We start from the raw sequence: 25,000 nt of genomic DNA on the forward strand, positions 1-25,000 counted from the left end.
CCCTGGATCTATATAATTTTGGTCTGTTTGTGACTAAATTTTTTCTAAATACCCGAATTTGTGGAACAAAAACCCTAAAATGTACTGCCCTCTTGAAATCTATACACATCAGAGGACTGCCCTTATCATGACAACAGAGAAATTTATAGTATGCTGAGGAACATATAATATACATTTACATTTAGATTATTTCATGCGGGATTTCATCTTTAACATTATCATAGCAGTTCTTACAGGTAACATAAAACAGTGAGATGATTTAATCAATCAAGAAAGCTCAACAGGTTCAGATACATTTCTAAAGACATATACAGGAATAGAAAGTGCTGCAGTTTAAAGTATAATGCATAATAAGCTCTGTATACCATTAGGGTTTTCAAAGAAACTCAATCAATCTCTCTCTCTCTTTCTCTCTCTCTCTCTCTCTCTCTCTCTCTCTCACCTTTCTATTAATTGACCCCCTCCTCTCTCCCTCTTTAATTTTTTTTTTCTAGCTTTTACCCTCTCTCAAAACATGTTATCTGAAAACATTTCAAGGGAAATATCATGTTGCCCAGCTTTACTGTCACATTTAGCTGTCTGTATCATACCAGGTTGTGCTGCCATAATCCATGTCTGTGTGGCTGGGGTCCCAACTGACAGTGAAGAGTCTGAGGAAAAAGAGAAAGGTTTGACAGCACATCTCTTAGAAGTATCAATATTGTAAAATTGTACTGTACAGAGATAAGAAATGCTGTCAGTGTAAGTAAACTATATCATACTATAACAACATCACTATACAGTATAAATTTTATGCCACTTGTTATACAGCCTGTCCCTGACTAGTACAAAGTAATCCTGGTTGGACAGTACAATAGTGACCCCTTAAGGTCAAAATACTGTTCAGTTTAGATCTTTTTCATTCTTCACTGACTTGAGCAACTTTTATATCAAACCTTCTTAATGTCTTTCCGGACATTGGGCACCTATATAAACTTGCTGCATATTTTTTTCAAATTTCATCATGCAACATCAATCAACTCAATTAAAAACCAAAAAGTTGGATCCTGGATAAACATTTGTTTCCTATGACAACATAAATTGTAGATTACTACTTGCATATCTTTCTGGATCAAGCAAACCATTCTTGTCACACTATTGATATGGCTGGTGGTGTCATACCAATATCTATTATTCTCTTCCTTAGTATCCCTTGCTGAAAACAAGTTTAATTAACATTTCAATAGAATTGGATTTAAATCATACAATTTTACAAAGTACTGTAGGGTAATGTGGGGTCAAGTTGTATATGGCAGTGACACATAGTTGCTCTGGAGAAAAAAATATTATCCATATCATAACATCATGCTCACTGGGGAAGATCAAGATGCCCCATAACACCACCATTTTGTAACGGTGCCTGCTTTCTCATTGTGGTCACCAGATAAGATTATCATTTTGAAGGTCTGATGTAATTTTTCAGGTTAATAATTTGATTGTAAATATGTTGTGATTCATTTCATACACATTTGAATAGTAAGAATAGCCGTATCAACATAGTTCTGAGTAAAAACAATGGCCAAACAAACAAAAATGGTTCCCTGAGGTGTCAAGGAAGAAATGTTTATTGTTGGGGGACATGTATGAGGGCAACCCGAACAGGCAAATTTTGGATGTACTATTTCTCATTGCAAAATAAGTAATAAAACATTACAGAATGTGTTTATTTGTTGAGATAATGAGGAAATAATGTACCACATGGAAAATGGTTCCTGAGAAATCACAAACTTTTTTTTTTTCATTTCTTCAAATATATGTTGCTAATTTCTCAATGGATGGGAACTAAAACATGGGTGATGTGCATTTATGTCATCTGTCAGTATGTGGTTTGTGAGCTGAGTGACTGGAGTTGAGGGACAAAGTCATGGGGGGGGAGGGTATTTAAGTATTTGTAATTTTGTAAATTGTTTCTTTACCTGTGCTTGGATTGTGATTACTTAAGTTGTTTTGTCTATTACATATATATATTTTTTTTGCCTTGTTGGAGATGGGTATGTTGTTGTGTAATAATGTTACAAGTTCACTGGTGTGTTGCGGGTCGTCTTCTCTAAAGACTGTCACAACATTCTTTAAATCATGGGGAACTCACCCCAGCGGTCCCTGCAACACACTCAAATTGAGGTACGTGGGGTGCTTGATGCAAGCCACTGTCCTCCCAGCAGTGGTGGGTTGGTGACATAAAACAGAAGACCCACCAAACCACCTCACTTACCATGTCACAGAAAACTCAGCTCTACTGGCATTGTGAAGACATTATTCAACTAAAAGAACTGTACAAAGATAAACTGTGCCTGTGGCAAGTGAAACATCACCTCTACAAAGCCGTGACAGTTTTGATGAGCATCATTCATCCATAGCAATGTGTCACCATCTGAACACAATACAGGTAGAAAGCACATTTCACTCCAACACCAGACCACCCAGACTCAAAAGGTGCATAGTGAGATGTGGCCTTTACTGTTGTGTAGTTAGTGAATGTGGGTAATGTAGACTGGGGTGTTAGTTTAGTTTCTCATATTGGTGCTATATTTACTTTGTGCTTGTGTAGGAGTTGATGCTTATATTTACTGTGTTTTCATGCTGATTTTTTTTTTATCTGGTGGCTGCAACTCCAACTCTTTGTGTATTCCTTTGTGTTAGCAAGTGTGGTACATGTGAGGTGCCTATGTGTTGCATGTATTACACTCGACAAATGCGTGTGAGTAATTCACAGGTTTTGTCCATGTGTAACATATATAAATGACTTACTCTCTTCCATAAAATTCACTGTGGAGATTGAACATAATTCAAGCATCTCTTTCTTGGACTGAATTTATAGATGTGATAGTCAATTTTAATTTAGTGTTGATCAAAAACCCACCAATGATAATGCTTATATTCATTATTATTCAGCTCACCATATTTGAGTTAAACAATCAGCATTTTTATCTATGTTCCTTCGTGGTTTACGTATATGCAGCCCAGAATATGTAGAAGATGAATTATGTAAGATTTATGAAATTGAAGTGCAGTTAAAATATCCAATATTCTTTCTTGACAATTGTTTAAAACATGCAAACAGAAAACTTTATAAAACTGTGTCAACAGAAATTTTAGAACAAGAATCTACTGATACTTCCTTTTCATGAAAATTTTGTTTTAATTTCCTAATGTGCTGAAAAAATTCAATGTAAATGTTGCCTTCAAAAATAGTTCAACTGTAAAGAATCTTCTTATAAAGAACTTCCCTGATAACTCAGTGGGATGTGTGTATAAAATACCTTGTAGTAAATGCAATAAATATTATGTTGGTCAAACAGGAAAAGAATTAGAAATAAGATGTGAGGTGGACCTCACAACGAATAAAGACAGGCTGGGAATCAAGTGCTCTTTTTACACACATTAGGGATTTTGACCATCATACTGACTGGAAAAATGATTCAAAAATTATACCTTGTAAAAGTATGGTAGAAATATTATAAAATGAGGCATTATAAAACATAATTATGACAAACTTCTCAATAACAGTTTGGATTCATATAGATTAGACCCAGTTATTGTTAATGATATAAATAATAATCATTTAAAAAATTGATTTAACATGACAACATCCTTTTCAGAACCCCACAGCCTAACCTCACCAAGTGAACAAACATCCCAACTCGAGCAATCACCCTACCCAAGTGTCCTATTTGATCCATATATATATAATGTACCTTATTTTGTGCCTCCTCATTCTGCTGTACTTTATAATGTGAAAATATCACAAAAGTGCTCAGACTCTGTGTTTTTTCTTTTCCCTGTGGTATTCTGCATATATATATATATATATATATATAATATATATATATATATATACATATATATATATATATATATATATATATATATATATATATATTTATGTATGTATATATACTGTATATATATATATATATATATATATATATATATATATATATATGTATATATATATATATATATATATATATATATATATATATATATATATATATATATATATATATATATATATATATATACATACATATATAGTAGAAAGGTTAGTAGGTAGCAATAATATAGAAGGGGGTGCCAAGATAAGAGGGAGGGAAGAGGGTGGAGGGGAGGGGAGTGGAGTGTGATAGGGATGGAATGGGTGGGAGTGGTTTTTATGCCTTTGTTTTTTGGCTACCTCCCTTATAAGGGGGAAAATGCCTTTGGTATTTGTATGTAATAATATAGAATGACTTTTTGGGTCTGATCACATCAGGTACTGGACATACAGGGCTGCATCTTGCAGAAGTGGGGATGGAGTGTGTGTTTATTATTGAAGTCATAAGAGTTCTGGCAGCATCCTACCATCCTTAGAAGGCCTCCACCATGGTCAATGCAAAGTTCCCTGCAAAGACTACTACTAGTGATAATAGACATGGAACTACCTTGTGTAGGCCTTATGGTCTCTTGCAGTCTCTTTCATTCTTATGTTCTTATGTTCCTCTTTCCAGAATATAAACATGTCAATTATCTGAGACAAAATCCTCCTTTATCACCATCAACTCCTCTTCCTTATCATTATTCACCATCTCTCCTTCCTGTTTTTTTTTTCAACATCAATGCCCCTTCTCTTCTTCCTCTTCGACATCTCCTTTTCCTCTTCTTCTTCCTCTCTCCTTTCCTCCACCTTCCCCCTCCCCACTCCCACCCATAGGGCAATCACTAATGAAGCAAAGAGGGTGAGGGGGTGAAGAGAGAACATGTCACAAAGAGGGATCGGCGAGCACACGTAGTTCACGCTGCAACTAAACAATAAACCCTGACTTTTTTGCTGTCACATAACATACAGACATTAATTAGCGACATTCACCTTAAAACAAAAGGACCGGTAACAGGGGAGTGGTGGTGGAGGAGATAGTGGTAGTGGAGAAGGTGGTGGTGAAGGTGGTGGTAGAGATGCTAAAAAGGGGAAGAAGAAGAAGCTGTGGAACAACCATGAGGAAAAAGAGGAAGAGGAAGAGTGAGAGAGTGTATGTGTTGGTTTACCTAGTTATAATATACAGGATTGGAGCTGTGTTCATGGGGGCACCATTTTCATATCTCTATTTGTCACATTTTGCCTTAAATTTATTTACAAGAGTGGCAGGGACTATATCTTGAAACTGCAACTGCAATTCCTTTTGTCTGGAAAGCAATCTTTCTCTCTTATATGTATGTATATATATCTGTATATATATATATATATATATATATATATATATATATATATATACACACACACGTGTACAAGGGGTGATTGAAAAATTCAAGGCCTATGGTAGGACACCAAATATAGACTTGTAGCTTTTTTTTACACAAAATCTAATCTTTCATAAGCTGGTATAAGAATTTTCATGCCTTTAACTTTTTTTTTTTTTTTTTTTTAATTTTTTTTAATACAGATAATTGATTTGGGACAGTAAGGTATTGTAGAGAGAAAATGGACAAAACTGGTCATTGGGCAGTCATTCAATATCATGACATCAAGGGCTTAACCCCAAAAGAAATTCACTAGGACATGGTGGCTACTCTATGAAACTATGCTCCTTCATACAGCATGATTAAAAAATGGGCACCTGATTTCAAATAGGGCAGGGACAGGCTGGAAGATGACCCTCGTCATGGAAGGCCTGCCACTGTCACCACTCATAAATCATCAACAAAATCCATGACATGTTCCTCACAGATCGCCATTTGACTGAACGTTTTATTGTGACAAGAGTTGGGCACCTCCCAGGAATATGTTCATGCAATTTTCCACAACCATCTTGAAATTACAAAGGTTTCAGCTCGATGGGTCCCAAAACTTCTAGGACCTGATCAGAAGCAGATGCAATACAACATGTGAAAGATCAATCTTGCCATCTTTTATGTTGATCCACAGAAATTTTTCCGGCAATTTGTGACTACGGATGAGACTTGGGTTTACCACTTCCAGCCTAAGTCGAAAGAACAATCAAAATAATGGAAGCATCATGGATCTCCAGCTCTAAAGAAGGGCAAGTTGGTGACCTCTGCAGAGAAGGTGATGGTTTTCCATTTTTTGGGATTCTGAGGGGGTGACACTGGAGGCTTATCTGACAATGGGTCAATCCATTACTGGACCATATTATGCCAACTTAACAAAGCAGCTGCAAAAGAAAGTTAAGAAAAAATGGCATGGAAAGCTGTCATTAGGGATGCTTTTCCATCAGAACAATGCACTAGCACACACATCCATTGTGGCTCTTGCTGCCATACATGATTGCAAAGAAGTTCATATAACATTCCACACCTTCATCCATGTCATTTATATATATATGGCAAACATTATAGGAGCCAATACAGAACCTTGCGGGACTCCAATTATCATTTCTTCCCAGGTCAATTTTTTGTCTCTCAGTACCACTATCATTTTTCTCCCATTCAAGAAATCTTCCATCCATTCCAATAACTTTCCTTGTATACCACACATTGCTTCAATTTTTCTTAGTGGCTTTTTGTGTGGTACTTTATCAAATGCTTTTTGTAGATCTAGGAAAGCACAATCTGCCCATTCATTCCTTTCTTGCATTATTTCTATTAGCCTTGAGTAAAAGCAAATCAAGTTAGTGGCACATGATCTTCTGTGTCTAAATCCAAATTGTTTTGGATTCAGTATATTATTTTCTTCCAGATGTTTAATCCATCTACTTTTGATAACTTTTTCACATATTTTTGCTATTGTGCTTATAAGGGAGACTGGTCTATAGTTGGTTGGATTTTCCTTGTCCCCTCCTTTATATATTGGTACAATATTTGCATTTTTCCAATCTTGTGGTACCTTTCCTTCTTTGAGTGAGTAATCAATTATCTTATATATTTTGTCTGTTAGTTCATCTATACATTCTTTTAATATCCAATTTGCAATTCCATTCGGACTGTGTGATTTTCTGACATCAAGGATTTTTATTTGGCCCCTTATTTCCTTCTTTGTCACAGTTATTTCTTTCATGAGGGGGGGGATCTTTCTCTCTGTCATTCATCCCAATATTGTGCACTTTCAATTGTGAATACAGATTCAGAATATTTTTTTATAATTTCAGCCATTTCTACATCTTTTATATATTCATCATTCCCTTGACACAGTTTTACTATTTCTTGTTTATCTTTCATTTTACTATTCACATACCTGTAGGATAGTTTAGATCCTTGCATTTTTCTTTTATGTCTTTTTCATAATTTCTCCTTTTTTCCCTTTGTATTTTTAAATATTCATTTCTTGGTTTGATACATATTTACCACTTACCCTTTTTTCATCTTTTCCAAGCTTTGTCTCTTCTATCTTTAGCCTCACTACATTTTCTGTTGTACCAGTACTTAATGTACACCCTTTCTTGCTTCTGCTTTAGTGCATATTTGTTTGTTCTCTCATTATAAATTTCTTTTAGTATGTTCCATTTCTCTTCCATCTTTGTTTCTTCATCTAACAAGTTTTCCCATTTTACATTTTGAAAAAAAAATCTGAGTTTCTCAAAATCTGTTTTGTTGTACATTAGTCTTCCTTTTCTATGTTACTCATTTCTTCTTAAATCAATTTGTTCTTTTAGTTCAAACTCTATTACTATGTGGTCACTCTTCCCAATTGGTGTCTTGTATTCCATTTTACCCACAATTTCAGGCTCTGACATAAATACTAAATCTAGTCTCAATAGTTCTTCATTGTTTTTATATCTGGTATTTCCTTTTACCCATTGAGTCATTGTGTATTCAATGGTCATATCCTTTAGTATGTTTCCCCAAAGGTCTTCTCCATCCTACACTGTTATTTCTTCCCAATATACTTCTTTTGAGTTAAAGTCACCCATAATTACTATGTTTCCTCCTTCTTTCAGTAATTCAATTAATGCACTCTTTGTGTCTTCCAACATTTTGGAATGATCACTCTCTGTCCAAGACTGTTTTGGGGGGCACATATATTACTACAAATTTTCTACTTTTCATGTCACTGTTTTCAATTTTTATCATAATTCCACATTATTTTTTCCTTCTGTTATCTTTGTCACATTCAATCCCTTCTTTGTCAAAAACATGACTCCTCCACCCTGTTTCTCCTTTCTATTTTTCATCCAATGGTTGTATAGACCTTGTCCCACAGTATTTGGTGGTAGTGGACCTTTTAATTTCATCTCCACAATTCCCATTATGTCTGGTTTCTCTACTGCCAGATAGTTGTTTAATTCGTTTAGTCCTGAAATCATGCCATCTATGTTGGTATACATTATTTTTAATTTTTTCCTTTCTCCTCCTTTTTTGTTTATTACATTTCATTTTTTATACCATTTTCTCAGCCTCAGCCTCTAAAAAAAATCATTCCTTTTAGTCTCCGTTCTCTCTCTCTTTTTCTTTTTTTTTTTGCTTTACTTCTCAGTGTCTTTCTCTCTTTTCCTCATCGCTCATTTCTTTTTTTACCCATACAATTTTGTAATTTTTACTATTTGCCAGCTTTGCTGTTTTTAATAGTACTTCTGCTATCATTTGAGACCTTAGCTTGAATTTTAGTGGTCTATATTGTTTTTCTTTAGATTATTGCCCCATCCTATGTACCTCTTCTATCTCTTTGTCCATTACCTGTCCCTCCTCTTGTATCTCTTTCAGAATATATTTTGCAGTTTGTTTTTTTCTCTTTGGTATCTAGGTACATTATGTTTTTCTTTAATACCATAAACTATAATGCACTTTTTTATCCACTGTGTCTCTGACCCAATTTTCTTTTTCCTTAATTACTTTAATTACAGTTTCTTAGCCTTTTCTTCCACTTGTTGCTGGACTATTTCTTTAACAGTTATTTCTTATTTTCTTGTTCCACTTTCAATTGATTTTTTTTAATTCTTGAATATCTGTCTCTTTAACTGTTTCTCCAACTTTCTCAGTCACCATTTGTATTTGTTCTTTCACTTCTTTTTTCAAAGCTTCATTTTTTTCACTTTCATTTTCACTTCTGACCATGTTGAACTCCTTTTTATTTTTTTAGATCATTAAGTTCCCTGTTAGTCTTGTCATTAGCTCTTTATAGTTGGCTCACCTCTCTGTATGTTGTCCTGTTTTCAGCTTTCAGATCCATTAGTTCCTCTATCAAATGAGCAATATCCTGATTTCTAAGGACATTTTTATACCTAGATTCTCTTTCCAGTTCTAAACCTCAACCTAATATTCCACTTTCTTTTATAAACCCTGAAAATCCACTATTATCCAACCTTTGAGTAGATTTCAGGGTATCAATCTTACAAGATTTCTTAGGTATGATCCCCAGTGGTGACTCCACTCTGCTTGTAATGGTGGCGTAGAATATTCTTTGTGTGCTGTACATATGTATTTGTAATATTGTTTATTTATTATCATTGTGAGATATGACATTTATACATTATATCATATACATTATTGTGAGAACCAAGTGTTCATTTGAGCGTGTATGTTTTCCCGCCAAGTCTGAGCTTGGTCGCGTCGCTTAGCGTCAGTCTTGATTCTGCTTACGAAGCGACTGGATGCTTGTATTTATAGTGCTTGTAACTAATACAATATTTTGCAAATTGACTGTTTCATTGGCCACCCCAATACATGCTTACATCCAAACATCTCTTCACTGGTTCACTTTTTCATCTTTCACCTTTATCGTTCTCCATTTTGTGTATTTAACACTGATGTTGATTACTCTATTTTATCATTTCAGTCACTCAATAAAAATAACTCACTTTCCTATACGTATATACAACTAGACATTTCCTTCGAACTTATCAAAAAAGCACTGTACATCAGAGCTTGTTTCTAGCCATCTGTTCCCACCTGTGGTTCACACTTGTGTATCTGTGTGTATTTATCTAGATATATCTTACGGGAAGGGGAGTTACACTCATGGTGTTCCATACCTAATTTGCTCTTAAATTCTTGTATTGTTTCTGCACACACTATTGTTTCATCTAGTATGTTACATACATCCACCACTCTGTGGGGAAAGCTATTTCTTTCAGGACTCCTCTATAACTGTCCTTTTTGAGTTTCCTTCTTCCCAAGTAGAACTTTTATATCTGAAAACTACTTTCATTTTTATTCCATGCAAAAAGCCCTTCGTCCATTTCAATACTTTGCTTTGTATCCCTCCAATGGTTTCCAGTTTTCTTAATAGCTTTTTGTGAGGGACTCTATTAAAAGCTTTTAGTAGATCCAGGAATGCACAATCAGCCCGTCCATCCCTTTCCTGTATTATGTCTAGTCTTGAGTAAAAACAGATAAAATTTGTGGTACATAATCTTCCCTGTCTAAAACCAAATTGTCTCGGAATTAGGATCTAGTTCTCCTCCAGATGTCTTATCCATCTACTTCTTGTAATTATTTTTTCACAACTTTTAGCTACTGTCCTTGTAAGGAAAACTGGTCTTTAATTTGTTAGGTTTTACTTATTTTCTCCTTTACAAATTGGTTCGATATCAGCTTTTTTCCAGTGTTCTGGTATTTTTCCTTCTTTGAGTGAGCAGGTTATTATGTTATACATTTTGTCAGTTCTTTACATTCTTTTAATATCCAATTATCTATTCCATCTGGGCTGTGCAATTTCCTGACATCAAGGTTCATTATTTGATTCATTATTTCCTTCCGTGTTAGTATTATTTCCCTAATGGGGGATTTCACTTCTCTTCCTTCATTCTGATGTTGCATTTTTTCTCTAGTGAAAACTGACTTGAAGTGTTTGCTCATGACTTCACCCATTCCTGTATCCTCTGTGTATTTCATATTCCCTTGGCATAGTTTCACTATTTCCTGTTTATTTTTCAGTTTACCATTTACATATCTATAGAACAGTTTTGACTGATCCTTACATTTTTCTATTATGTCTTTTTCATAGTTTCTTTATTCTTTCCTGCATATTTTTACATATTCATTCCTTTGATTAATATATATTTGCCACTTTCTAGGCTTTTTGTCTTTTCCAAGCTTTATCTCTTCGGTATTTTGCTTCACTACACTTTCTATTAAACCAGCACTTAATATACACCTGTTCCTTTTTTTATTTTGGGACACATTTATCTACTCCTTCTTTATAGATTTTCATGAGAAACCCATTTTTCTTCCACTTCTGTTTCTTCCTTGTAGATTTTTTCTCAGTTCACTACAAGAAAAAAATTCCTGAGTTCGTTCCTCAAAGCCCGTTTTACTACACATCAGTCTTCTTTTTCTGTGATTCTCATTTCTCTTTATATATATTTTCTTCTTTAGTTCTAACACAAGTAGTATATGGTTACTCTTTACAATTGGTGCCTTGTATTCAATTCTGTCAATTATTTCAGATTCTGATGTAAATAATAAATCTAGTCTCAACGGTTCTTCATTATTTCTAAATCTAGTGTTTTACCCATTGTGTCATTTTATGTTCTATAGTCATGTCGAGTAATACATTTCCCCATTGATCCTCTCCACCTTTCACTGTCATCTCTTTCCAACATATTTCTTTACAATTAAAATTTCCCAGGAGTACTATTTTGTTTGCATCCATTAGCATCTCATTTAATGAAGTTCTCATATCCTCTAACATTTTGGAATAATCTCTCTCCAAGACCTTGTTTCTGGGGGCACATAAATCACTGCAAATTTTCTGTTTTTCATGTCCCTATGTTCAACTCTTATTGAGATCATCTCTACCCTGTTCCCTCCATATGTAACTTTCTTCACATTCAAATTTTTCTTAACCAGGAACATGACTCCACCTTGTTTCTCCTCCCTATTTCTAAGCCAGTGATCAACAATGTTTAGTACTAGTGAACCCCTTAATATTGTCTCCACAATTCCCATTACGTTTGGTTTTGAATCTGATGGGTAATCATTTCATTTGTTTAATCCTGGGATTAATCCATCTATGTTGTTATAAGCTAAATTTAAATTTTCTATTCCCTCCATCTCTTTCCCTGAACCTTTAGTTTTATATATATATATATATATATATATATATATATATATATATATATATATATATATATATATATATATATATATATATATATATATATATATATATATACCATTTTAGTTTCATACCTAACACTCCAAAAGGACTGTGTTGTCTTAGTCTCCATTCTTTTCTCATTCTTTTTCTTTAACTTTGTTTCTTAATGTATTATTTTTTTTCTCTTTCCTCATTATTCATGGCTCTTTTTTATCCATATACTTTTATAGTGTTCATTTCTTGCTAATTTTCCTGTTCTTGCTAAGATTTCTTCAGCTACCATTTATGACCTTAATTTGATCTTTAGTGGTTGACTTTTTCCTTTTCCTTCTGCATATTTATCCATTCTGTACACTTCCTCTATTTCTTTTTCTAATTCTTGTTCTTTATCTTGTCTTTATCTTATCTTTATCTTTATCTTTTAAAAAAATTCTTGCCAATTCTTTGTCTTCTTTATCACTCAGGAACCAATTTGGATTATGTTTTTCCTTTAGACCATATATTACTACACACTTTTTTATTTACTGTATCTCTTACTAGATTTTCTTTTTCCTTAATTACCTTAATGACAGCATCTTTGGCCTTCTCCTGCATTTGTTGATGAACTATTTCTTTAAAAATTACCTTATCTTCTTTGTCTTTTTTCCAATCATTCCTGAGCTGTTGCAAATCATCTTTTATGCTTTTTCCCGCTTCCATGGTCATTGCTTTTATCCATTCATCCACCTCTTTCCTTATGGTCTCATTATTTGTGTTTTCATTATTTTTCAACCTCTCATTTTCACATTTTAACTCTGCCAGTTCTTTTTTTAGTGCACTTAACTCTTCTTTTATTTCCTTGTTTACTTTTTTTAAGTAATTTCTTTGTTTAGGTCTTTCTTCATTTTCCATAGATCTTCAGTTTTCTGCCTGCACAAATTTTTTCATATTTCTCATGTCCCTCTCTATGTCTATAACTCTACTAAAGAGCCTTCTTTCATACCCACTAAATCCAGAGAAATGACCCTCATTGCCATTATCAAGTAGAAACTTTTTTGTGCCTCTTGGTGATCGAAAACTTATGTATTTTGCTTTGCCCTTGTGCCAGTAGATGGCTCTGGGTACATGTTTACATTGTAATGTGGCAGACATCCATCTTGTGGTTTCTCTGGCCCGTCATTGTTTTCTTCCATTTCACTTCAATTACACACTATTTACATTGTAAATTAATCATTCTGGGTATCCACAAGCACTCCCCTTCCCATATATCACACCCTAGGTATTCTATAATTGTATCACTGTTAACACATTTCGTTTTTTAAAGTATATCAGGAGTGCCAATATATGCGTGTCTGTGTGTGTATTTACCTAGTTGTAGGTATCTACTTAGTTGTATCTTAACAGGAAGGGGAGTTATGCTCTTGCTGTCCCATCTTTGTATCTTACAGTGTCTAGTTTGCTCTTAAATTCATGTATAGTTTTTGAATACACTATTGTTTTATCCAGTTTGTTCCAGATATCCACCACTCTGTGTGGAGAACTGTTTTGTTTTTTCAGGTTTCTTCTATAACTGTCCTTTTTGAGTTTCTTTTCATGTCCCCTTGTATTTCTCTTATCCCAATTTATTAAGTCCTCTCTATCAAGGACTTCCATGCTTTTCATGTATTTACCTAGTTGTATTATACAGGAAGGGGAGCTATACTCAGTGTCTTTGTATCCTGCAACATCTATTTTGTTCTTAAATTCTTGTATGGTGTTTGCACACACTATTGTTTCATCCAATTTGTTCCAGACATCCACCACTCTGTGTGGATTTTTTTTCTTTCAGATCTTTACTATAACTATCCTTTTTGAGTTTTTCTATCCCAATTTAATAAGTCTTCTCTGTCAAGGACTTCCATACCTTTCATGATTCTGTAAATGGCCAACAGATCACCTCTTTCTCTTCTCTGTTCCAGAGTTGGTAGTTCCAGTTTAGACAATCTTTGCTTGTATGTCAATTTTGAAAGTGTTGGGGTCATCTTTGTCAGTGCTCTTTGGATTCTTTCTATTTTCCTTATATCTTTTTTTTTTTTACTGGGTGTCCATAGTGTCGCAGCATACTCCAATCTTGGTCTTATCAATGTGACTAGTACTTTCTTTACCGTTACCTCATCCAAGTAATTAAAAACCAACTTAGTAAATTGTAGGTTTCTCCACATGTGTGTGTGTTTATTGGTTGGTGGAGATAGATTTGACAGCTGTGGGGGCTGTGTGAGGAGAGGTGGGGAGGGGGGCTACTGGGGTATATGGTGAAGAAAGATGTTTGTGACTAGAGGGAGAATTGGTGGGGTAGTTGAAGAAGGATTACTGCAAGTGGCCTGTTGGCTGCAGGAAAAACTGAGAGAAGGGGTAGTAGGAGAGAGGATCTATAATAGGACTGGGGAAAGAATATGTACTGACAGATCAGTACAGAGTACCTCTGCAGTACTGAGACCTTGGTAGAAGGAAACATAGAGAGATCATGGAGGTGTCAGTTGATGGAAGCATCGGGAGCTATTGAAAGGAGTTATGGGGATTTCTTGAGGGAACTGTGTGTGTCTATATGGAGAGGGGGTGGTGGAGTCATTGGTGGGAGCCCTCGGGAAGTGAGAACTGCTGGGGTTGCAATGCCAGGGGTTGACGGCAGTAGGTAGCTGGGAAGGTGTTGTTTGAGTGACGGAGGAATGATGGGGTTGTTAAAAGGGGATGTGGGGGGTGGAGAAGGGAGTTCTGGAGGAAGGGTTGATGGAGGGAGCTGTCAGCAAAGGGTGGGGATGGGGCTAAATGCCTACAATAGCAGTCAAGGAGAATCGCTGTTGAGGAGGAAGGCATTGTGGGAAACCATTTGGGGAGAGGTGGTGGTGATGTGGGAAGCACTGAGAGTAGCTGAGACAAGGCTCCTGGAGATTGTAGTGAACTGGGGTAGGAGAGGTCTTGACAACAATGACATCAGGAAAGGGTTTTCACACAACAATGACTATGGCATCATTGTTCTGCACCAGATGGTCTTCTATGGATTCGCTCTTCTGTCTATTCCACCAAAGACACGTGGAAGAGGAGTGACCCAGAACATGTGCCTGCTGGGGCCCCCCCTGATACTGTCATGAACGAAAGCCTCGAAACATCCTAATGACCTCATTGTGCAAATATATCTGTATAACAATGTGATAAATGTTTAGTGTTCACCTTATAATAAAATATTATTTTCTTGCACAGAATAAGACAGTGAATACTCAGCAACAAATGCATTTGCTGAGTAAAAACCTAAAGTTTCAAAATCTCTAATAACAAATTTACCAGTAGGTGAAAGCACCAAAAGAAGCTACAAGTTTACAATAAAAACAACAAGTGATAATAATAATAATAACAATGATAATAATAACAATAATAATATTCTAATAATAATAGCGATAATAACAATATCTTAGTAATAGTTATGACAATAATCAGTAATAGTGCATACAAAAAAAAATAATTTTCCCCCTTATAAGGAGTGTGGCTCCTTTTGAATTTGAGTCTGTTGCACAAAGTGTCATGGTCACAATTACCCTTTCACACAGTCTGCCCTTTATGTTCATACCCATGTACCTTTTTCTCATGACATTTTTCATTCTCTATAATTCATCTCCACCACTACTCCATTTTCTGCTACTCACCCTCAATACCAAAAGTTCTCCACTTCCTCAAGCCTCTCTCCTTTTTAAATTCACCTCCAACTCGCCTCTTGTACTGTACATCTCATCACCTTTTCCTGATATTTACTTTTAATTTTTCCTCCCCTAACTGCCACAATGCCTCCTTCAACTCAACTACAAGCACAGTGTCATCTGCAACATACAAATGGTTCACCTCCCATTTCCTTCTATTCCCCAAACTGAAATTACATAATCCTGGAACAGCTCCACCTTCACTTCAAACTATTCACTCTCTCCATTCCCTACTCAAACACAAACTCTACTACTCTTGTAAAAACTTTGGGCTGTCCTCAGCAAACTTCCCCTTATCCCATACATCTGGAACACACATGCTAATGACTTTCTCTCAATCTTGTCATATGTCTTTCCCAAATTCATAAAAACTAAAAGAAATCATCACATTTTGCCAAATATTTCTTGCAGTTCTGCCTTACTGGAGAGTTAATGTTGGTGGGTAATGCTAATCCAGAGTCCAAAGTTTGCTAACAAACTTGTACCTCTACTTCCTATTCCCAGGGCAAAACATATTACTTTTATTTCTAAATTATGTAAACATTATTTCATCTGAGATTGAACTTTACTTTTTACATGTGCCTCTTACGAAACTATAAGTGAAATATTTTGCAGAAGTCAGCAGAATGCTTGGCCTCAAGAAGGTCTTGACACTTCAATACCCTCTTCAGAGTGGGGTCCATTCCTTTGAACCTGTACGAAATTGTCCATCTTCAGCCTGAACAATATACATAAAGTTCATCACTGCAGTGAACAGATTTAATGAGGAACTTAGGTTTGTGGTAAGGCTTCTCACCATTGTATTCCAACTTTTTTTTTTTTCATACCTCTGAAACAATGGTTCTCAACAACTCTGGGTTTAGGCAAAGTGGGGGACCTAAGGCAAATAAAACTTAGAGACCTCCAGTGAAACAGTGAACCTAACAACAAAGAAAACTTATGCTTGAGACATTAACTGATTACATACGATGACATTTTAAAACTGCACATGAAACACCACAACACTAGAAGGTAAATTCTTGTTACTCACCAAATACAACTAATGTTTGGTCTGTACACCCACCCCAATCTTGTTAAGAATAATTACCAATATAAATACTGTAAGAATGTGGGGCTACTGACAAAATTTGTTTTTGTTTGCTGATGTCAAAAGCTATGAAAATTGAAACTGTTTCCTAATATGTGATGAATGGTAGCTGCTACTACAGGCAATTAGCTATTCTATTGACACAGTATCTACACAGGTACCAATGCCTTCCACCTGGTTTCTCACTATTTTTTTACTTTACCTTTCTTCACCGTGTCTTATACAAGAGAACAAACCAAATTTTTTTTTTTTTCTTTCATAATCACTCATGTGGCCAATAACACTGTCAATTATATGAATTGCTTCAGATATTTGAGTTTCTTAAAGGTTCTCATCATCATTCTCATTATACTATGAAATCTGGATGCTTTCCACTTCAAATACCATAATTCATTACCTAAAACATATTTTCTAATTATGATAAAATGTGCACGTTTTGTGCGAAAAAAGAACTGAGACGATGGATGCTGAAACATGTTCCCTGAGCCTATCTCACTAGTCAGCAGAATTGCATTTCTGATTATACTGCCTGCCATCAACATTTCTTCATTTGCTGTACACTTACCAAGAAAGCAGGCATACTAAATTTCAGGAGATGTACTGATCATTTACAACATCATCATACCCCACCTGGTGGATGCTTTATTTTTGTGTGCATATTTGGAGTTAAATTTCCGAAGACACTGACCAGCAGGTTCATCAAGCTTAATCTGACAATCAAGAGGAACAACCAGATGGAAACAGTGACCTATAACCAAAGTAATGATTTGTCATAATGAGACAAGGTCATTTGGATTCTCAGGTACCCACATTATTCATAAATGTTCACCTTTTCTAGGTACATCAATCAAATTAAACTGCATGAGCAAGTACATGGCCATGTACCTCAACATAATATTAGAAATGTCTTAAAAAGTTAGTCACATCTAACAGTACCTAGTCAAGATCAACAACAGATAAAAGGCAACCACAGGTGTTTGAGACAAACATCAAAAGCCAATCATACCTGCTCACGACGAATAAATAACAGTTGAAAGGTAACAATATCTGCTTAAGAACAACAGTTAAAAGCCAATCATATTCGCTCAAGAACAACAGATAAAAGCAACACCCATGATCAAGCCACAAGACAGAATGACAATACATCGGACAGTCTGACAAAAGCATAGGGGAAAAAAAAATGACCACTTACAATGACATATAATTAGCACCAAGTTTGCTACAGTGTTTTTCAACCAGTTATGACTCCGCTGGAAAACCAATCTTATACAATGAAGACCTAAGTGATGTCGTAGTTTTGTCCAATGCAAGTGAAGATTAGAACTCCCACCCTTCTATTGGTCTGAGAGTTGGACAGTATGTCTGAAGTAAATATTGCTTCATCTATTTCCCAAACATTGAGCTAACCAACAAAAGGAGAAGTTCCCCTGGACTGTTTGTCAATTATTGGAATGGCATTACAACATGTGGACCCTTAGGTTTCACGTAATGCACCTAATCAACGAACAAATCTGGATAAAGTAAAATGGTCTTCCACAATCCACAAGCACATACTGTGTGTGCACACATGCACACACAGACCCACATCTGATAAAATGGGATGATAGAAATACAAGAGGGCACGGAAAGAAAATCAAGAAAGACAGCTATAGAAGAGATCTGAAAAAGAACAGCTTCCCTCACAGAGTAATAGACAGTTGGAACAAGTTAGATGAGAAAGTGGTGTGTGCAAAAACAATACATGAATTTAAAAATAGTTTAGATAAAATGAGATATGAAGATGGGACACCACCAGCATAGCTCCCCTTCCCGTAAAATACAACTAGGTAACTACACGTTGTTCATCATAGTGACAACACTCATATATTGGAGCTCCTGAAATACTTTAAAAAAATGAAATCTCTTAACAGTGATACAATTACAGAATACCTAGGTTTTGTGATATATGAGAAGGAGAGTGCTCGTGGATACCCACAATGGTTAATTTACAATGTAGTGTGTAACTGAAGTAAAAGGGAAGAAAATGATGACAGACCAGAGAAACCCCATGATGGACATCCATCGCATTACAATATAAACATATACCCAGAGCCATCTATTGGCACAAGGACAAAGCAAAATATAAACATAAGTTTCAGATCACCAAGAGCCACATAAAAGCTTTTACTCGATAATGGCAATGTGGGTCATTTCTTTGAATTTAGTGGGTATGAAAGAGGACTCTTTAGTAGTTATAGACATAGAGAGGGACATGAGAAATATGAAAGAATCATGGAAACAGGAAACTAGGCTATCGATCTATGGAAGATGAATAAAGAGCTAAACATGGAAGTGACTTAAAAAAGTAAACATGGAAATAAAAGAAGAGTTAAGTACACTAAAAAAAGAACTGGCCGAGTTAAAATGTGAAAATGAGAAGTTGAAAAATAATGAAGACACAAATAATGAGACCACAAGGAAAGTGGATTAACAAATAAAAGCAATGACTGTGGAAGTGGGAAAGAGCATAAGAGAAGACTATCTGCAACAGCTCAGGAGTGATTGAAAAAAGATATAGAAGATAAGGTAATTAAAAAAAAAAAAATAGTTCATCAACAAATGCACAAGGGAAAATATGCTGTCATTAAGGTAATTAAAGAAAAAGAAAATCTAGTGAGAGATACATACATACATATACCAAAGGCTGTTTCCCCCTTACATGGGGGGGTAGCCAAAAAGAAAAAGGCATAGAAATCACTCCCACCCCTTTCACTTCCCATATATTCCACTCCCGTCCACCCTCCTCCCTCCCTCCTATCTTGGCACCTCCTGTAGACATAAAAAAAAAAAAAAAAAAAAAAAAAAAAAAAAAATTGTAGTAATATATAGTCTAAAGGAAAAGCATGACCCAAACTGGTTCCTGAGAGATAAAGAGGACAAAGAATTGGTAAGAAATGTTCTAAAGTAGTACAAGATAAAGAACAAGAATTAGGAAATGAAATAGAGGAAGTGCACAGAATAAGTAAATATGCAGAAGGAAAAGGATAAAGAGATAAAGAGGACAAAGAATTGGAAAGAAATGTTCTAAAAGTAGTACAAGATAAAGAACAAAAATTAGAAAAGGAAATAGAGGAATTACACAGACTTGGTCCATATGCAGAAGGAAAAGGCAAAAGTTGACCACTAAAGATCAAATTAAGGTCACAAATGGCAGCAGAAGAAATCTTAGCAAGAACAGGAAAATTAGCAAGAAATGAACACTATAAAAATATATGGATAAAAAGAGACATGAATGATGAGGAAAGAGAAAAAATTAAGACATTAAGAAACAAAGCTAAAGAAGAAACAAGAAAAGAACAGAGACTGAGACAACACAGTTCTATTGGAGAGTGTTAGATATGAGACTGAAAAAATGGTATATTCAAGAAAAAAAAAGTTCAGAGAACGAGATGGAGGGAATAGAAAATTAAAATTAGCTTATACCAACATGGATTAAACAAACTAAACAATTACCTGTCAGAAGCAAAACCAGATGTAATGGGAATTGTGGAGACAAAAATAAGGAGGCCACTAGTACCAAACAGTGTTGGACATCACTGACTTAGAAATAGGGAGGAGAAACAAGGTGGATTCATGTTCCTGGTTAAGAAAAACTTAAATGTGAAGAAAGTTACATATGGAGAGAACAGGGTGATGATCTTGATAAGAGTTGAAGACAGTGACATGAAAAAACAGAAAACGTTTGCAGTGATTTATGTGCCCCCAAAAATGAGGTCTTGGAGAGATTATTCCAAAACATTAGAGGATATAAGAACTTCATTAAATGAGAGCAGTACTCATGGGAAATTTTATTTGCAAAGAAACATGTTGGGAAGAGATTACAGTGAAATGTGGAGAGGATCAATGGGGAAATGTATTACCCGACATGACTATAGAACATACAATGACACAATGGGTAAAAGAAAACTCTAAATTAAGAAATAATGAACTATTGAGACTAGACTTATTATTTATGTCAGAATCTAAAATAGTAGACAAAATTGAATATCAGACACCAATTGTGAAGAGTAACCATATACTAATTGAGTTAGAACTAAAGGAAGAAATATATATAAAGAGAAATGAGAAACACAGAAAAGGAAAACTGATGTATAGTAAACAGACTTTGAGGAACTTGGACATTTTTTTCTTAAAGTGAACTGGGAAAAAATCTACAAGGAAGAAACACAAGTGGAAGAAAAATGGATGATTCTAATAGAAATATATAAAGAAGGGGTAGATAAATGTCCCAAAACAAAAACAGGAAAAGGTGTATATTAAGTGCTGGTTTAATAGAAGGTGCAGCAAAGTGAACAACAGAAGACATAAAGCTTGGAAAAGATGGCAAATACGTATCAATCAAAGGAATGAATATATAAAAATATGCAGGGAAGACATAACAGAAAAATGTAAGGATCAGCCAAAACTATTCTATTGTAAATGGTAAACTAAAAATTAAATGGGAAATAGTGAAACTATGCCAAGGGAATATGAAATATACAGAGGATACAGAAATGGCTTAAGTGATGAGCAAACATTTCATGTCGGTTTTCACTAGAGAAAAAAATGCAATATTGGGATGAAGTAAGGTAGAGAAATGAAATCCCTCTCCATGAGGGAAATAATAGTAAAATAGAAAGAAATAATGGACCAAATAATGAACCTAGATGTCAGGAAATCGCACAGCCCAGATGGAATAGATAATTGGATATTAAAAGAATATAAAGAAGAACTAACAGACAAAATATATAACATAATAAGTTGCTTACTCAAAGAAGGAAAAATACCAGAAGACTGGAAAAATGCTGATATCGTACCAACTTATAAAGGAGAAAACAAGGAAGACCTAACAAATTACAGATAGATTTCCCTTACAAGCATGGTAGCTAAAATCTGTGAAAAAGTTATGAAAAGTAGATTGATAAAACATCTGAAGAACAATATACTAAATCAGAGACAATTCGGATTTAGACAGGGAAGATCATGTCCTACAAATTTTATCTGTTTTTACTCAAGACTAGACATAATCTAAAAAAGGGATGGATGGGTTGATTGTGCATTCTTAGATCTACAAAAAGCTTTCAATAAAGTCCCTCACAAAAAAAAATTAACTAAACTGGAAACTATAGGAGTACAAGGCAAATAAACTATTGAAATGGATGGAGGACTTTTTGCATGGAAAAAAAAATGAGGGTAGTGCTCAGATATAAGAGTTCTACTTGGGAAGAGGTAATTAGTGGAGTACCACAAGGATCAGTATTGGCTCCAACAATGTGAATGACATGGACAAAGGTGTGGAATGTTACATAAGTTTCTTTGCAGATGCAAATTTGTTAAAGAAAGTGAGTACTGAAATGGATTGTAACTCACTACAGAGAGATCTGAACAGGTTTTGGAAATAGATTCAAAAGTGGGAAGTGGACTTCAACATCAAGAAATCTAGCATAATGGAATTTAGAAAAAGTAAAAAAAGGATATCAGGACATTATAGAATTGGTGAAAAGGAAGTAAAGAAAGTGGGATCTAAAAAAGACCTGGGGGTGATCATCACAAAAGATATGTCCCCTGACAAACATATAAACAAAATTGTCGGCAAAACCTATAACTTGCTAAGATCAATAAAAGTGGCTTTTACTTATTTGGATGAAGAAATGGTAAAGAAAATACTAGTCACACTGATAAAGCCTAAATTGGAGTACATATCGACACTATGGTTACCCAGTATTAAAAAGAGAGAATACAGAGAGCAACTATGAAAATGGCCCCAACAATATCAAAAATGTCTTATGAAGATTGTCAAAATTAGAATTACCAACTCTGGAACAAAAAAGAGAAAGAGGTAATTTGTTGACCATCTATAGAATTATGAGAGGCGTGGAAATCCTTGATAGAGATGACTTACTAAATTGGGATAAGAGAAACACAGGAGGGCATGGAAGGAAACTCAAAAAGGACAATTATAGAAGAGATCTGAAAAAAAAAAAACGCTTTTCTTGCAGAGTGGTGGATGTATGGAACATAGTAGACAAAACAAGATTGTGTGCAAAAACTATATCAGAACTTAAGAGCAAATTAGATGTGGTGAGATACAGAGATGGGACACCATGAGTGAAGTTCCCATTCCCATTAGATACAATTAGGTAAATATAGAAATGCGTGTGTATGCAGGAGATATTTCTGACACTGATGACAACTTAGTGGTCACTGTCATTGACTCTCTGAATAACAATCATCAAAATCAACATCAAAAACAACAACAACAACAATGAAAGCACACTGAAGCTACCACAGGGATCACAAGAAACTCTAAGGCTACATCCATACACAGAGCCAATTCTAACCAGGCAAAATAAATACAGATTTTTTTTTCAGTTTCTTTCAGCACACACAAGAGTGAGAAAGTTGTGGGGACTTTATTATCCTGGAATCAGTTTTGTTTATTATTATCTTTTTATCCAGCACATCCTAGGAATTTCCAGAAACCAAGACTATCTCAAATGTTAGAACAATATGAAGATGCGGATGTCAGTGGCTGGCTTTTGGGAAAGACAGCTTACTGATGAGTCCTTTCTCTGTCACTGTAGGATACAGTGGTTCCCTAGATTCTCTATCATCCTCACATGGTGAACAACCTCAGATAAGAATAGTAAAGAGTGCTATGTGTATGTATTTACCTAGTTGTATCTTGCAGGAAGAGAGCTATGCTCGCAGTGACCCGCTGTTGTATTTTTCCGCATCCAGTTTTTTCTTAAAGTCATGTATAGCTTTAGCACTCACTGTTTCCTCTTTCAGTTTGCTCCAGATATCTATTACTCTGTATGGAAAGCTATTCTTTTTCAGATCTCTTCTGTAACTGTCCTTCTTAAGTTTCTTCTCTTGTCCTCTTGTAGCTCATCTGTCCCATTTTAATAGGTCATCCCTATCAAGAATTTCCATCCCTTTCATAATTTGTAAATGATTATCAAATCACCTCTTTCTCTTCTTTGTTCTAGGGTTGGTAAATTTAGTTTGTCCAATCTGTGTTCATATGTCAAATTGCAAAGTGTTTGTGCAATCTTTGTTGTTGCTCTTTAAATTCTTTCTAGTTTCTTTATGTTTTTTTGGTACTAGGTGTGTGTGTGTGTGTATTTACCTAGTTGTATTCTACGGAAAGGGGAGCTATGCTTGTGGTGACCCGTCTTTATATCTTGCAACATCTAGTTTGTTCTTAAATTCATGTATGGTGTTTGCACACACTATTATTTAGTCCAATTTGTTCCAGACATTCACCACTCAATGTGGAAAGCTGCTTTTTTTTCAGATCTCTTCTATATATGTCATTTTTGAGTTTCTTTTCATGTCCCCTTGTTTTTCTTCTACCCTAATTTAATACATCTTCTCTATCAAAGACTTCCATCCCTTTCATAATGCTGTAAATGGTCAACAGATCACCTCTTTCTCTTCTTTGTTCCAGGGTTGGTAGTTCCAGTTTAGACAATCTTTGTTCATTTGTCAGTTTTGATAGTGTTAGGGCCATCTTTGTCATTGCTCTTTGGATTCTTACGATTTTCCTTATACAGTATTCTTTTTTGCACTGGGTGTCCATAGTGTCACATCATACTCCAATCTTGGTCTTACCAAGTAATTAAAAACCACCTTTATTGATCTTAATAAATTGTAGGTTTCTCTGACTATTTTGTTTATCTTTTTGTCTGGTGACATGTCTTTGGCAATAATTACTCCTAGGTCCTTTTTAGAACCAATTTTCTTTATTTCCTTTGCAACAACTTTATATTGACCTAATATTCTTTTTTTGCTTTTTCCAAATTCCATTTTATTACATTTCTTAATGTTTAGTGATTCACAATCTTTTTCCATACTTATTTGCTTTAGTTATTTTGCATCATCTGCATAGAAATTCATGTAACATTCTACACCTTCATCAATGTCATTTACATATACATGTATAGCAAACATTATCGGAGCAAGTACTGATCCCTGTGGAACTCCACTATCATTTCTTCCCAAACAGAGTTTTTATCTCTGAGCACCACTCATTTTTCTTCCATGTGCAAGAAATCATCCATTTCAATAGTTTTCTTTGTATACCTCCTGTTGTTTCGAGTTTTCTTAATAATTTTTTGTGTGGTACTTTATCAAACGCCTTTTGTAAGTCCAGGAAAGCACAGTCTGCCCATCCAT

General features: G+C 35.0%; 1 protein-coding gene across 9 annotated transcripts in view; it reads right to left on the minus strand.

Moving 5' to 3' along the window:
* The window catches only part of LOC143028423 (DNA-binding protein RFX2-like), a 362,309-nt gene that overhangs the window by 150,861 nt on the left and 186,448 nt on the right, over window positions 1-25,000 (minus strand). For 6 of the 9 annotated variants that reach the window (XM_076190484.1, XM_076190478.1, XM_076190483.1 and 3 more), the window contains one exon: window positions 591-650. The exons of the other annotated variants lie outside the window; for them this stretch is intronic. In XM_076190484.1, the coding sequence (XP_076046599.1) occupies window positions 591-650 (60 nt within the window). The remainder of the gene's footprint in view (window positions 1-590; window positions 651-25,000) is intronic. 9 annotated transcript variants of the gene reach the window in all.

The sequence above is a fragment of the Oratosquilla oratoria genome, chromosome 9 (assembly GCF_046742065.1).
Source record: "Oratosquilla oratoria isolate Oo_2021 chromosome 9, ASM4674206v1, whole genome shotgun sequence".
In the NCBI taxonomy this organism is placed as follows: domain Eukaryota; kingdom Metazoa; phylum Arthropoda; class Malacostraca; order Stomatopoda; family Squillidae; genus Oratosquilla; species Oratosquilla oratoria.